The 16,773-nt window shown below is 44.0% G+C and overlaps 1 protein-coding gene across 2 annotated transcripts in view; it reads right to left on the bottom strand.

Annotated features, from left to right (window-relative positions):
- The window catches only part of FMNL3 (formin like 3), a 56,816-nt gene extending 55,772 nt beyond the window's left edge, over positions 1 to 1,044 (bottom strand). For both annotated transcript variants that reach the window (XM_016201253.2, XM_016201254.2), the window contains exon 1: positions 667 to 1,044. In XM_016201253.2, the coding sequence (XP_016056739.1) occupies positions 667 to 792 (126 nt within the window). In that variant the 5' untranslated portion in view covers positions 793 to 1,044. The remainder of the gene's footprint in view (positions 1 to 666) is intronic.
- Positions 1,045 to 16,773: the final 15,729 nt, after the last annotated feature.

The following is a 16,773-nucleotide window of genomic DNA, read 5'->3' as shown; positions in this document are numbered from 1 at the left end:
TACACTAGTGAAATGGCTTATCCACATGTTCAGCCCTTTTAGGCAAATCCACAATAACTTTACAGGATGCCTGCAGGCCGTTCTCTAAATAAGTAGAATGGCATCACTCTTTATTCCACCTCCTTCAAGATCTGCCAGCCCCCTCCCCATTCCCTATAACCTCCCCCAAACATCTGGTCGGGGCTGGGAGTGGGACCCACTCCCTGGAAAGCCTCCATGTTAACGCGAGAGGCGGTCTCCCCAGTCAGAGCCCTGACTTAGGCTGAAGAGTGGGCCGGCCCCAAGCTTCTGAATTCCCCCTCACCAGCCCGAGGCTTAGGAATGAGACTCCTAGGGACCTGGGGAGACTGTCGGGGAAGGGGGGAGAAGTGAGAAGCGCAGCAGAAGGATGGGGGGAGGAAGAAGTTTGGCTCTTGGGGCGGTCCCGGGCTGGGGACCCCTCCTCCTAAGTGTCCAGCGGTTGAGACTTCAGTCGGAGGTCCCCGACGGGCTGTCGGGGCCGGCCGGCGGCTGCTCAGAGGTTCCCAGAAAAGCACTGGAGGATGGGGTCTGTCGGAAGCCCTGACTGAAGGGGTGGGCCGGAGGGGGAACCGCGGCCAAATCCCACCCCGGGCGCTGGAACCTGGGGGGCGGTAGGAGGGGGAAGGGACTGGGCTCCGCTCTCACCAGCACCAGGGCGAACCTCTCTTCCAGCTCACAGGGCTCAGGCATCGGCATCTTGCCGGGCGGCGGCAGAAGCGAGACAGAGGGCGGTTCGCCCGGACCCCCATCGGCGCTCTCCAGGTTGCCCATCGCCGCGGGGCCCCCTTGGGGGCCTCAGCCCCCCACCTCCACTCCCGGGAGCCTTGGGCTCGGCTGCTCGGTCCCGGCTCCTCTCTCAGCGCCGATTCCCAGTCCTGACTCCTGGGCCCGGTCGTGAGCGCCGGGGGCTTCTCGGGGTCCCGCAGGCGACGGCCCGCGGCGAGGGCGGAGGCCGCGCAGCGGACAGCGGCACTCAAGCTACCGGCGCGGCCGCCACGGCTCTAGCTCACACCCGCGCCTCGCCTCTCTCCGCGCACCAACCCGGCTCTGCCCCTCCCCGCCCCCCGCGCTCTTTCCCTTCCTCCCCCGCCCACCCCCCTCCGCTTCCTCCCACCCACTCCCTGTCCCGACTCTTCCCCCGCGAGCGCCGACTGGAGCCCTCTCGCCGCGCGCCCCATTCATGCAGGCCCCTCCTCCCGCCCCGCTCCCGCCTGCGCCCGATTGACGACCGCTCCTGCCAATCACAGCGCCTCCCGCCCCCGGCGGCCTCGCGCCTGGCGCCTAGCGCGCCCTGGCGGCCCTGGTGCCCATCTAATCACTGCAATTGCGGAGGGTGTGAGGTTTCAGTTTGGACAGTTGGGAAATGGACCCCGGCCCTTTTCCACAAGGAGCTTACAAGGTATACAAATAAGCAAAATATAGGGCAAAGTGTGAAAAGATAACTACAAGGGAAGTGGAATAACTAGGATGCTCAGAAGAGGGAGAGAGAACACATCTGTCAGAAGTCTTTATCAGGGAGATCATATTCGAACCTGGCACTGAGGGATGAGGAAGACACTGACAGAAACAGGTGAAAGGCATTTAGGAAGAGAGAACCTGACCAAAGTTCAGAGGTACATCTGCTGGATGTGAAAATGGAGGGGCAAGAGGAGAATGCTGTTCTAGACTAGGTCTGCTGGTGGGTCATCATTGATGATGTATGTGCTGGACATCTGTTGTTTCTGCCAGCCTAGCCGCTATCCCTTTTCCTCAAGTAATAGCACCCCATTTGCTTTTAGGGAACCACCTCTCTCCTATTCTCAGTCCATGTAGACCTGAACTTTACCCCAATTCCAGGGGGCCCCATGACCCAGACCTGGCCAGTCACAGGATTTTCTTCCTCTATCTTCAGAGATTGTTTTAGAGATTGGCACTTGACCCAAACGCCGAACATGACTCATTTCTAAGGCTTTCACTGGAGCAATCAGGAAAGAGGCACTCTCTTTCCATTAAGGCTGCTGAATTGCTAGAATGTAAATCTGGAGCTGCTGGCCCTCATGCCATCATCCACCATACCTCGAGCCTGCTTGAGAATGAAGCCAATGCAGAGGAAAGCAAAGCTAAGAGATAAAGACGGAGTTCTAGTAACATACTGAGAATCTAAATAGAACCATGCCTGAAGTCATCACCTGGACTTTTCATTTATTTATTCAACAAATATTTACTGAGCCCAGCTGGCATGGCTCAGCAGTTGAGCATCCACCTATGATCCAGGAGATTGCAGTTCTATTCCCAGTCAGGGCACATGCCCTGGTTTCAGGCTTGATCCCCAGTAGGGGGCATGCAGGAGACAGCCGATCAATGACTCTCATCATTGACGTTTCTCTCTGTGTCCCTTCCTCTTTCTGAAATCTATAAAGATATTTTTTAAAAAACAAATATTTACTGAAAAGCTAATTATATGTCAAATACTGTTTTAGGCATTGAAGATACATCTGTGAATAAAAAACGCATACATGTTTGGCCGGATGTAGTTCAGTGGTTGAGCATTGACCTAGGATCCAGGAGATCACAGTTTGATTCCCAGTCAGGGCACATGCCCAGATTGCGGGCTCCATCCCCAGTTGGGGGCGTGCAGGAGGCAGCTGATCAATGGCGACTCTTTCATCATTGATGTTTCTGTCTCTCTCTCCCTCTCTTCCTCTGAAATCAGTAAAGATATATTAGAAATAAATAAACAACGACAACAACAAAAGCCCGCATACATCTTGCCCCCTTGGAATTTTCATTCTGGGTAGGAGGAGAAGTGGGCAATAAATAAGTAAAATGTACAGATGTTAGTGATCTGTGTTAATAAAAATAAAAACTGAAAGGGGGTAAGAGGAGTTTGAAATTTTAAATAGGACAATCAGAGAAGGTCTCACTAATAAGATAGCATTTGGGTAAAAATCTGAAGTGAAGGAGTAAGCCATGTGGATACCTGGGGAAGAATGACCCAGACAGAGGGAATGGCCAAGAGTATACTATGCCTGATGTGTTAGAGGAACAGCAAGGAGGCCAGTGTGGCTGGAGTGTAATGAGCAAGGGAAAGAGTAGTAACAGATGAGGTCAGAAAGGTAACCAGAAGCCATATTGTGCAGGGCATTGTAGGATATTGTAAGGACTTTGACTTTTCTATAAATAGATTAGGTAGCCATTGGAGGATTTTGAGCAGAGAACTTATGTTTCAAACAATCATTCTGACTCTTGCATTGAAAACAAACTCAAGAGAGGTATGGGCAGGGATACCAGTTAGTAGACTATTAAAATAATACAGGTGAAAGATGATGGTGGTTTGGAGCAGGATAGTAACTGTACAGGCAGAGAGAAATGCTTATATTCTTTTTCTTTAACCTCTAAATACTTCCACGTGTATTTCTTAAAATCAAGAACATTCTCTATACATAACCACAATGTAGATGTGTCAAAATCAGGAAATTAACATTGATAAAACACTGTTATCCAACCCACAGACTTTATTCAGATTTCATCCATTGTCCTGTTTGTCTCTGTAGTAAGAATTTTTCAGGTCCAGGATCTAATCAAGGATCACCTGTTGCATTTCAGTGGTCATGTCTCTTCAGTCTTTCTTCATCTAGATCAGTTTTACTCCTTTTTTCTTTATTCTCAACTTTAACATTTTGAAGAGATGGAGTCATTTATTTTGTAGAATGTCCCTTGATTTGGACTTGGCTGATATTTCATTAGATTCAGGTTATGCATAGGTGGCAGGAAAACCCCAGAAGTGATGCCATCTTCTTCTCATTGATCCTACCAGGTGACAGGCAATTGTGAGTTGTTCTCATGTTGATGATGTTAATTTTGATCACCACATCCTGGACATGTCCTCCAAGTTTCTCTGCTTAGTTACTATTTTCCCCTTTGTAGTTAATAACTAACCTGTGGGGAGATTATCTGAAGCTATGTGTATATCCTGTTCCTTATAGAACATTAATGGCTTTTGCCTGAATCAAATTATTGTGATTGTCAAATAGTGGTTTTTTTTAAAAAAAAGATATTTTTATTGATCTCAGAGAGAGGAAGGGGAGAGAGACTGGGCAGGGGGGGAGAGAGACACACACATCGGTCAGATCAAACCCACAACCTGAGTATGTGCTCTGACCAAGAATCTTACCGGACAATGCTCCAAGCAACTGAGCCACACTGGCCAGGGCTCAATTAGTAGTTTTTAAATTCTATCATTTCTTCTGCATTTATTAGTTAACATTTTACCATAAAGAACTTCCTGTCTCCCTTATTTATTTACTTCTGCTAAAATGGATTCATGATTCTGATTTTATTCAATGGACTATAATCCATTACTATCATTACTTATTTTGATGCTCAGATTGGGAGAAACTTCCCACAGCTCTCCTCCTCCTTGACAGATGCTCTAGGGTTAGTAAATGGATTTCCCTCCTATAGAGACTAGGTGTCCTTTAAACCACTGTTTTTTCCCTGTGCCCCTTCAGTGATCCCTCCAGGTTCCAAGGCCTTAAGTTGGGCTGGAGGGCCCCCGGCTCTCCTACCATTTCTGTGTGGTCTCTCTCTCATTTGTTGTACTGAAGCTGTTCAATCAGCCCTCAGTTCTTCTTCAAGGGTAATTGCTCTGTCTGTCAGTGCAAATTCAATGTGTTCATGAGAGGAGGTACTCAGGGTCTTACTACATCACCATCTTGGGCTAGAAGCCCCGGAGTGGTTGGATTCTTGATTGATTTGAAAGTACAGCCAATAGAATTCCTTGACCAATTGGATGTGGAAGGTGAATGAAAGAAAACCTCAAAGTATTTTACCTGAGCAACTGTGAGGGTGGAGTTCTCATTACTTGAAATTGAGAAAGACTGTGGGAAGAGTAGATTTGGTGAAGGAGAGATGGAAAGAGAAAATTGGGAACAGAGTTTTGGCTATGTTGAGTTTGATTTGCTGATTGGCCATCCAAGTAGAGGTAGCCACTAGGTAATTGGATATATATGAGACTGGAAAACCAAGCTGGCAATATCAATTTGGAAATCATCAGCATTCTGATGTTTTTAAAGCTGGTAAATTCTACTTTTTTGTCTACTTTTATTGTTTACAACCAAAAAGTGGAGTCCTTACCATCCCAGATCATTTGAAACTCTCTTCCAAGAAGCTCAGCCTCTTCCAATTAGTTGGATAAACCAACCAACTCACATCTTAACCTCTCTTTTCCTACTACTCCACCCAAACACACACTTTCCCAACTGCTGTAGCAGACTCTTCTAGGGCAGAGGCTCTATAACACAACCAAAGACTTCTACTAGGCAAAAAATGGAAACTCATGAGGAGAAATAATTCATCAGTCACTTATTATGGATGCTCAAGGAACATCTAGCAGAGAGAAAGAGCTTTGATAAGACAGTAAACAGCAGTGTATTTACCCTTGTGTGGTCTCTTGTCCCAAACCTTTTGTTTTTCATTTTGTTTGACCACCAGATTTACATACTGTAGCGTCCTCTGGAGTCTGGTAGATTACTGCTTTCATCATTAACTCTTTGCTTATCCATCTTCAAAGCTTCCTTACTTTATAAGGGATGAAGCCCACACTTGATCTGGTGTTCAGGGGTCTGCATCATCTCTAAACCCCAGTGCCTCTTTAATCTACTTTTCCTATCTTATCTGGCTCCAATATTCTATGAACATTTTGCTTCAGCTGAAAAAGTCCATCTCTAAACATCCATTGTGCATCCTTATGTCTTCAGCTTTGTGCCTTGGGGTAGACAGAATAATGGCTCTCCAGAGTGCCCTTGTCCTAACCCCCAGAACCTGTGAGCATGTTATTTTATATGGCAAAAGGAACTTTGCAGATGTGATGGGAAGAGTATCCTGGGTCATCCAGGTGGGCTCAATGTAATCATGAGGGTTCTTATAGGAGGGAGGGAGAATGGTCAGAATGAGAGAAGATGTGGCTACAGATGCAAAGGTCAGAGTAATGTAGGGCCAAGCAGCATCCTCTAGAAAGTGGAAAAAGCAAGGAAACAAATTCTCCCCTAGAGCCTCTGGAAGGAACACAGCCCTGCTTACACTTTCATTTTAGCCCAGTAAGGCCAATTTTAGACCTCTAACCTTAACATTTTCATTTTAGCCCTGTAAGGCCTATTCTCAGAACTTTAACCTGTAGAACTGTAAGGTAAGAAATCTGCATTGTTTTATTAATTTTTTTTTAAAATATATCTTTATTGATTTCAGAGAGAGGAAAGGAGAGGGAGAGAGGGAGATGGAAACATCAATGATGAGAGAGTCATTGATCGGCTGCAGCCCACAACACGAGCAGGTGCCCTGACCGGGAATCGAACCCCGATCGCCTGGATCCTAAGTCGACGCTCAATGGCTGAGCCACGCCCGGCCGCGCAAGAAATCTGCGTTGTTTTAAACCACCAAGTTTGTGGTAATTTGTTAGTGCAGTACTGGGAAATGAATACACTTTTGCTGTGTCCCTGATTTGGATTTCTGGTTTTTTTCTACACAGCCTATTCAAATGCCATCTGGGTTCAGCATAATCTAGTTTTTAACAAAATGCAACAAACACTTATTGGATGCCTATCATGTGCAAAGCATCTGGCTAGATACTTTGCCAGATGGATAAGGAATGCAAAATATAGAGATGAATAAGAGATCCCTTGACTTTAAAAGAGCTCACAGTATGAAGCCAGGGAGGCAAGATAGAGAAATGGAGGAGTGTGGACTAAGTTTGAAGGCACCAGATGGGATCATTGGTGTTATATTCAGGGGTACCAGCTTTTTTTTTTTTTAATCCTCATCTGAAGATATTTTTCCATTGTTTTTTAGAGAGAGTGGAAGGTGGGGAGAGAGAGAGAAAGGGAGAGAGGAACATCGATGTGAGAGAGACACATTGATTGGTTGCCCCCCGAACCGGTCCTGACTGGGGCCAGAATCGAGCCTGCAACCGAGGTTTGTGCCCTTGGATGGAATTGAACCTGGGACCCCACAGTCTGAGAGCTGATGCTCTAGCCACTGAGAAAAACCAGCTAGGGCCATGGGTACCAGCTTTTAAGCCCCATTCTGGAGTTCTCCCAAATTTAAATGATTATGACTCTTATTTTCTCTACTTTTAATTTAAAACTTAATTAAACAACATTTACTGAGAGTCTATTACATGCAGACACTGTGCTAGGTGCCATAGAGGATACCCAGATACATAACTCATGTTTTCTCTACTGCCTGTTATTGCTTAATTTTTTGTGTATGTCTTGTCTGGACTGCGGGGTTTTTGTTTGTTTGTTTAAGACATATGTATCCAGTACCTCCTTTGTTTCGAGTACAAATGAAGATTCAGCGATGAATCGGTATCTTTTTTTCAGGTGCTCACAATCTAGTAGGAAAGACTCTCAAAATAATGTTTACAAAATATGTGGTAAGTGTTGTAACAGAGGGGTGTACAAAGTGCTGCTGAGAGAACCAAAGATGCAGCCGTCAACGAAAGCCTCAGGAGACAGATGACACCTGAGCCAGGGCTGAAAGATGAATAGATGTGCCAGGGGAACAAGTGAGACAGTGAGATGAGAAGGCGATGGAAGGAGGGACAATCAGGAAGGGGAAATGGCATTTTGGTAGGAGGAACAGCACAGGCCAAAATGGAGAACCGTGAAAGAGCACAGAATATCCGAGCAATGTTAAGAATTCCAGTAAGGCTGAAGTATAGAATGTGTAGTGGAAGGACAGGGAACAACGCTAGAAGGGCAGGTCAAATCAAGTTCAAGAGGCATCTCATGCTCAGCTGAGAAGTTGGCCTTTTATATAGTAAATAGTTCTGTGTCCTACACAGTTGGAAAGATTCCTTTAGCAGCATTTGAGAATACAGAGAGGTCTGCAGAGATGATATGGAGAAACAAGGGCCTGAACCAAATCAGGGCAGAGAGGATAAAAAGAAGTAAAGTTGGAGGGAATGATTACATTAGTCTGCTAGAGCTGCCATAATAAAATACCACAGACCGGGTGTCTTAAACAACAGAAATTTATTTTCTTGCTTTCCTGGAGTCTAGAAGTCCAAAATCAAGGTGCCATCAGGGTTGGTTTCTGGTGAGAGCTCTTCTCTCTGTGCCCTCACGTGGCTTTTCCTTTGTGCACAGCCAGAGAGAGAGGGTCGTAGTGTCTCTCCCTCTTATTATAAGGCCATCAGTCCTATCAGATTATGGCCCCACATTAAGACTTCCTTTATCCTTAATTACCTTCTTAAAGGACCTGGCACCAAACACAGTCACATTGGGTGCTAGGGCTTCAGCATACGAATTTGAAAAAGACACAATTCAGTCTATAACAGAAATATACATCTGAGATAGAATCAACAAGACCTATTAGATAATAGTGACTAATATTTTTGTAGTGCTTTATAATTTACAACTTTTTTTTGCAGCCATTATCTGATTTGAGCTTTATACTGTAGGAGGGAGGCATTATCATTATCCTCATTATAGAGATGAGTAAACAGACTAAAAGAAGTTAAATAGTATGTCCAAGGCTATGTGCCGATTCTCTTATGAGAAATGCGGGAATAAAGAAGACTGAAAAGTTGAGGCCAGCTTGAGGATGCCTTATCCTTAGTGTCTAGGGAAGCCCAGAATCTCTCTTAGGTCAACTGCTTCCATCTTCTTATTCAAAACACCATTAAACTCCTGCCTCCATCTACGACCTCCCTACCCAGGAAGCTCCTACACTATCCCTAGCTCCCTTCTCTAAGGTCGTTAGAGACACATACCTCCTTTTTACTTTACTTTCCTGAGAATGTGCGGGGGGGGGGAGTGTGTACACAGATATTTAAAAGTTTTTCTTAACAATTTACCCTATTACAAATAGAATGATTTTTCCCCTTCCTCTTTGCTGACTAATTCCTACTCATTCATTAAAAAAAAAAAAAAAAAAAGCTCACCCGTCACCTCTTTCATGACTTCTCCAAATTTGATTGAGAACATGTCTGTGAGCACAGAGTCCCAAATATCTTTATCATCACACCATAACATCATCAGATTGGGTAAGCTCCTTCAGGGCAAGTTGATATTCCTGTATCTAGCAATAACACCCACTTCACGTCTGTTACATGCTCATTAAACAAATGAATGACTTCATACATTGTCATATCCTTCCCACACAATGGGAGTCCTTTTATTCTTTATCATTCTTTTCAGATACAATCTGACTGCTCTTACCACTCAGGGTCAATGCAGGAAACAAAAACTCTTCCAAGAAGTTCAAGGATACAAGGACATAAGGGCTTACAAAATCAACTGAAAAGTCTAGAGGGGCCTACTCTGGGCTGAAACTCCAGGAATGACTTCCAGAACATGCTCTGCCAGGGAAGCTGCTACCTCTGCCACAATCAAGGAGGGAGCCTGGAGGTCTCCACTGATGACTGGGTTTAAGAGCAAGCAGCTACAACTCTGATCCAGGGATCTGGAAACTATGATCAGGACATTGCTACTGCTACATTCTGATGCAACCACCTCTCAATATTTGCAAAGCTAGAGACACCACTGGATCACCACTGTAAAAATATGTCATATCTTCATGACCTTGCTCGTCTGGAGAAATAGTGAAAGTAGTGTAGAATGGCCTTTGTCTCACTTCCACTTTCTAAATCTCATCCGAGTACATCTGACTGGCTGCAAGATATTCTGAGAAATATAATCCTTAGCTTTCCAGCCTCTGCAGTATAGAAAAGCACACTTGAAGGAGATGAGAATCTGTGCTGAATGCTAATTAACCATATCTACCACTCTGCCTGTCTGAAATCTACCCAGTGTCTTATCATCTGCTACTGTGTCTCTTCCTCCTTCCCCACCCCCCTTGCTCAGTGCCCAGGTGGCTGGTTCAGTCTTTGGTCTTGCTCCCATTAGTCTACTCCTTCAGGCTACAGTTTGCCCTTTCCTGTGACCTGGGTGAGGCAAAGTTTCTTAGCTATGATTCCAAAAGCACAGTTCTTTAAAAAAACAAATTGATGTATTGAACTTCATCAAAATTAAAAACTAATACTCTTTGAAAGACATTAAGAGAACTGAAAACAAGCTACCAGCTAGGAGAAAATATTGCAAATAATATACCTAACAGTATCCAGACATGTGAATAACTCTCAAAAGTCAATAATAAGAAAACAAGCAACTCAATTTAAAAAATAGGCAAAATATTTGAACAGAGAATTCACCAAAGAAGATATATGGATGACAAATAAACACATGAAAAGATATTCAATGTCATTAGTCATTAGGGAATTGCAAATTAAGACCGCAGTGAGATACCACTACACACCTACAACAAAAGAGTCTGGGCTGGGTGTTGGTGAGGACGTGGAGAAATGACCTCTCATGTACTGTGGGTGGGAGTGTAAAGCTACAATCACTTTGGAAAACAGTTTGGCAGTTTCATTAAAAGTGAAACATATACCTACCATATGATTCAGTCATTCTACTCCTAGATATTTACCCCAAAGAAAAGGAAACATATGGGTACACAAAGACTTGTACACAAATGTTCTTAGTACTTTATTTATAACAGTGAAGAACTGGAAACAGCCCAGCCGGGCGTGGCTCAGTGGTTGAGCGTCGACCTAGGATCCAGGCGATCGGGGTTCGATTCCTGGTTAGGGCACATGCCCAGGTTGTGGGCTGCAGCCGATCAATGACTCTCTCATCATTGATGTTTCTATCTCTCTATCCCTCTCCTTTCCTCTCTCTGAAATCAATAAAGATATATTAAAAAAAAAAAAAAAAAAAGAACTGGAAACAATCCCAAAGTTCATCACCAGGTGCATGAATAAACAAATTATGGTCATCCCTATGATACTGCAACAATGAATGAATCTCAAATTTATGTTGAGTAAAAAAGTCAAACAAACAAAAAAAAGAGAGTTCATACTGTATGTTTCCACTTACATAAAATTCAAGAAAACTCAAACTGAAGGAACTCAGGTCCATGGTTGCCTAGGGACTGGAGAGGGTGAGGGTGGGAGAGATTATAAGAGGGCATGAGGACGCCTGAGGGGATAATGGATATATTCATTATGGCGATGGTTTCATGTCAAAACTCATGAAATTGTATACTTTTATATTGCAGTTTATTATATGCCAATTATACTTAAATAAAGTTATTTTAAAATTAAAGCAGGTTGAAGAGGAAAGATAAACCATATGCTATTTGTATATATTCACTTATGTGATTGTTTGATGTCTGCCTTCCTCACTGGAGTGAAAACTCCATCGAGCTGGGGCCATGCTTTTTTGCACAAATGTATCTCTAATGTTTAACATAGAATCTGGTGCATATTAGGGACTTTACAAATACATGCTGAAGAAAGAAAAGAGAAAGAAGAGTGGAGAATAACTCCAAGTTTTAACTCTGAGTAAAGGAGAGACTTGTTGCTCTTACTAGATATGAAGGGATCAGGAGGAAAGGCAGAGATGGGACAGTACAAGAGGGTGAAGGAAAGCCAGGTAGTGCCCTGCCAGCCAAGCCAAAGGAGGTAATATCGAGGAGGAGGAAGATTAGAAAAAGGCCGTTGGCTTTTTGGATTAAGCAGTTAGAAGGCATTGGTGCCCCGAAGAAAGCAATTGCAGACAGAAGCCAGGTTGTTTTTCCCTCCCCCAGTCTTCCCCATACACAGAACACAAAACTTCCCCATAGGGTAGACGTGTCCATTTACTTTCTCCATCCTCACAAGTTACCATTCTAGTCCAAGCCCTCGGTCTCTCTCACTTGTCCTATTCTAATAGCTTACCTCCTTTCTCCCATGCTACTCCAGTTCTCTCACAATCCATTTGCCACAAATCAGCTAGAATGCTTGTTTTAAAACACTAATCCAGTCATGTGCCTAGTTTTTCCATGAAATATCTTTGTCATTTAGTTCCCCTTTCTATTCTGATGGTTAGCTCCCTAATGTGCTCAAGCTGTGAAACTCTTAAGTTTTGTCACATTATCAGCTGGAGTCAGAAAAAGAAACTGAGTGAGAGTATTAGTTATATATTTCTGCTTCACATATTACCCCAAAACTTTGAGGCTTGAAATAGCAATAACAACAACAAAAACATTACCTTATAGTTTCTTAGAGTCAGGCATCTGGGAGAGGCTTAGCTGGGTACTTCTGCTCAGGGTCTCTTATGAGGTTGCAATAAAGCTATTGGCTGGGGCTCCAGGCATTGTCTGAAGGCTTGGCTGCTTTGAAGATGCCTCACTCACATGGCTGTTGGCAGGATGCCTCTGTTCCTTGCTAGGTGTTGACAAAAGGCCTCAGTTCCTCACCACCTGGGCCTTTCCACAGGACTGCTTGAGCATCCCCCTGACATGGCAGCTGGCCATGAGTGATCCAAGAGGGAGAGCAGGGAGGAAGCTGCAGTGCTTTTTCTGACCTAGTCTCCCTGGTTTCCATCACTTCCATTTTATTCTACTTATCAAAAGCAAGTCATTAAGTCCAGCTCACACTTAAGGGGAGGAGAATTAGGCACCAACTCTCAAAGGGAGGAGTCTCAGAGAATTTGTGGACCAATTTTAAAACCATCATAGTAAGGCAAGGAAAAAAGATATATCAAAGCCTTTAGGAAAAGAAGAGCATTTTTTTGGTTTTTGTTTTGCTATATCTTTATTGACTTCACAGGGAGAAAGGGACAGGGATAGAAACATCAATGATGAGAGAGTCGTCATTGATCAGCTGCCTCCTGCAGGCCTCAACTGGGGATAGAGCCTGCAACCCGAGGAATCGAACCACAATCTCCTAGATCCTAGGTCAATGCTCAACCACTGAGCCACGCCTGGCTGGGCCCTGTGTCCAGTCTTATAGGAAGGTAGCCAGGGGGTTGTTCCCTCTTAGGGCTCAGGATCTGAAACATAACTTAAGTCAAGATGCTATCTTTAGACTGCCAGAGGTTCAGACCATGTGACTATTAGTCAAGTCGGGGCTACTATCTTCTGCTGCCTGGGGGGGTTGCTGATTATCCAGGGAAAAGGCTAGGTCTCTGAGGGATATATAGATATATATGTATCTATATATCTATATATATATGATTTCTAGAACTAGGATTTAAAGGTAAATGTAATCAAAGTCATAAAAACCCTCTGTTTCAAGAGACAGTATAGCTTAACAAGAATATGGGCTTAAGAATGAGGTATCCAGAGCTCAAATTCAAGCTCTGTGACATTGAGCAAACTAAGCCTTAGTTCCCTCATCTTTTTTTTTTTTTTTTTTAATGTCTTTATTGATTTCAGAGAGAGGAAGGGAGAGGAAGAGAGAGAGATAGAAACATGAATGATGAGTCATTGATCAGCTGCCCACAACCCGGGCATGTGCCCTGCCTGACCAGGAATGGAACCATAGTTTCCTCATCTTAAATGGAATAATTGTTCCTGCCATCCAGGCTAATTGCAAAAATTAAATTAGTTAATACATTTAAAGCATCTTAAACATTCTCTAGCATATAAGAAGCAGTGCATGATACATGTTAACTAGAATTATTATGAAAAGAAAAGCAAAAAGAAAATTAAAATAACCTATAATCACAAGGGTTTTACTTCTGCTCACTAATAAGAAACAAAGGATAATAAATTACAAATATGAAGAAGTTAACAAAGCTTAAGAGATCTTCCTAAGGTCTTCTAGTTTTGCTTTTTGGTTATTAGGTACATCCATACCCTTTGAAATTGGAAACTCAACAAAATTGTCCTTCAAATTCATTTCTGTGGATGGAAGCCACTTAGCTTTCACTTCTGCCATCTTCCCTACCTAGGTCTCCACCCTACAACCTTCACTCTGTCCCAGGTTTAGGGCTAGCAATCATCCTGGTTTGCCTGTCCAGGTTTTAGCACTGAAAGTCCCACCTCTGGGAAAATCCCTCAGATTCAGGCAAATGGATGGTTGGTCTCCCTACATGTGGTCTCCTAACTTTAGGTTGGATACATACCTGCTGAGGATTTTCAGAGTTGACTGGGTGATAGCCATTACTATCCTATATAGGAACAATTTCCTTGAGCCATTTCCTAAGAGTATTTCTCTGCTTTCTGAAAACCAAGTTCCAGGCTCTCCTGGAAGGCAGCTTATATATAATTTAGCTTGGTATTAGTGGGTAGAAAAGTGAAATTTAAAGTAGACAGTGATATGGACAAATAAAGAAGGGGGCATGGAGAGACAAATTTGTCTTTATTTGTTCATATCACTATCTACCCTTAAGTTCCTATTCTAAATTCTTGTGAGTTTATTTTTTAATTTTTATTTTTAAAATATATCTTTATTGATTTCAGAGAGAGGAAAGGAGAGGGAGAGAGACAGAAACATCAATGATGAGAGAGTCACTGATCGAGCCCATGCCCTGGGCATGTGCCCTGACCGGGAATCGAACCCCGATCGCCTGGATCCCAGGTAGACGCTCAACTGCTGAGCCACGCCCGGCCAGGCAAAAATCTTGTGAGTTTAAATTTCACAAGATTATAAAAGGATCTAGAGAGTACAGTGCCTATCACACAGCAGGCACTCCAAACCTGGCAGCTATGGCTGGCTGCCTTAAATCACAATCTAAGACACTCTACTTTGTTTTTCCTCTATTTCCCCCCATCAAGCAGTTAATTGGCTTTATGCTTATTGCCTCGGGGGAAAATATGGCAAATAAGGTAGGGTGGGTGAACAAATAAATGCCTGCCAAGCATTTTACTTCCTTGGCAAAGTATTCAAGGGCACGAGAAAGGAGAAGAACCTTCACCACACTAAGAAGAAATTCCCTCCCCTGGATTGGGGACTAGAGAGGAGAAAGGGGAAAGGTCTGTAGGGTCCTGAGAGCAAAGGGTTTCTGGGCTAGGTAAACTCAAATATCTTTAGGGCCAGGAGGCAGGCAGTGTTTGTGTGTATGTATGTATGTATGTGTGCATGCGTGTGTGTGTTTAAAATCTGTTTTATAAGCAAACACTGCTTGCCTCACCCATTCATACTCTATCTTCCTAAATTGTATTTCATGGACACAGACCCACTCATACAGAAGAATTTAACACATACCAAAAACAAATAGAAACTTTTGAAATATTAAAATTTTTATTTTGTTTCAATTTTAAAAGTTTTTTTTTTGGGGGGGGACAGAAAAGCAGAGAGAATAATAATAAATGCCCCCAGTGCCCATTGCTTAGAAATAACAAATTTTAAGAGATCATAACTTTTGCTTTAGATAATTTCTTTTTCTTTTCTTTTTAAAAAAATATATCTTTATTGATTTCAGAGAGAGGAAAGGAGAGGGAGAGAGAGAGATAGAAACATCAATGATGAGAGAGTCATTGATCGGCTGCAGCCCGCAACCCGGGCATGTGCCCTGACCGGGAACTGAACCCCGATCGCCTGGATCCTAGGTCGACGCTCAACCCCTAAGCCACACCCAGCCGGGCAGATAATTTCTCATAAAAATAGGACATTATAAATATGTTGACACTTCCTTTCCCTAATCTCATTTCCCCTCCCATCCTCCTCAGAGGCATCTATTATCATGAATCTAACATTTATACAATCCAAGTGTTGCCAGAAAGGGGACGTGGCCCTAAGCGGGTCTGCCTAGGGCCGGCTGGTAGTGTGTGGGTTCTTTTTTCTTTTTTATATTTTTATTGATTTCAGAGAGAGGAAGGGGGAAGGAGAGAGAGAGATAGAAATAATGATGAGAGGGTCATTGATTGGCTGCCTCCTGCAGCGCTGCCCACTGGGGATAGAACCCACAACCTGGGCATGTGCCCTGACCAGGAATTGAGCCACGATCTCCCGGATCATATGTGGATGCTCAACTGCTGAGCCATGCCGGCCGGGCAGTGTGTGGGTTCTTGACATCACTCAGGAAAGATTTCACTACATGAGTCCAGGTGAATATGAGGGAACATTTATTAAAGCTGGGGACAGTAAAACAAGAAAGGGCCTAGCATAGAGGAAGCAACAGGAGAGCCTAGGCTGGGCTGCCTCAGCTTGCTGGGAAGCCAGAGAAAAGGGGGCCTTGGGGACAGGTTCAGAGGATTAGCCTGAGACGAGCTACAGTTGCCCATTGCTCGCCTGGTTACAAGTCTTGCGGGGTCCCTTACAGTTTAGGAGATGCATGCCTATGGGGGAAGAAGTGGAGGAAGAAGAGGAGAAAGGGAATGGCAGAGGCTGTTCCCCAGAGGGAGAGTGTGGGCTGGGTCCTTTTTTTTTTTTTTTTTTTTAATATGTTTTTATTGATTTCAGAGAGAGGAAAGGAGAGGGAGGGAGAGAGACAAACATCAATGTTGAGAGACAGTCACTGCAGGCCCCCTACTGGGGATCAAGCCTTGGCCTGTGCCTTGACTGGAATCAAACTGTGACCTCCAGGTGGACACTCAACCATTGAGCCAAACTGGCCAGGCAGGTCCTTTGTCTTGAGGCCTTTTTTCTCTCTTGCAGGTGGGAATCTTAGAGGAGGTCTCAGGGGAGGGTTTCAGTAGAATATTCATCAGTTTCCTAGGTGTGCTCCTTCAAGGTCCTGGTCTCCACTGATTGGTCAGTGTCGGGGCAGTGAGTCGTCATTCATTGCAGCTGGTCCTGGTGTTGCCCACCTGTTTTTGCTGCTTTTCTAGGTCTGGAGCTGAAATACAACTGAGGCCTGGATGTTATCTCTAGGGAGGCGACCTTCTGTATCTGTTATAAATTGCTCTGCCAGTTTGTTCTGCTGTCTCAGCTTCCCTATACCACTTGTCATAGCTTACTGACCTGTCTCACAAGTTTTTAAAAACCTTTGCTATGGCCCG

The sequence above is a fragment of the Miniopterus natalensis genome, chromosome 2 (assembly GCF_054644295.1).
Source record: "Miniopterus natalensis isolate mMinNat1 chromosome 2, mMinNat1.hap1, whole genome shotgun sequence".
In the NCBI taxonomy this organism is placed as follows: domain Eukaryota; kingdom Metazoa; phylum Chordata; class Mammalia; order Chiroptera; family Miniopteridae; genus Miniopterus; species Miniopterus natalensis.
The sequence above is the reverse complement of the archived record's forward strand: the minus strand, read 5'-3'. Positions and strand labels throughout refer to the sequence as shown.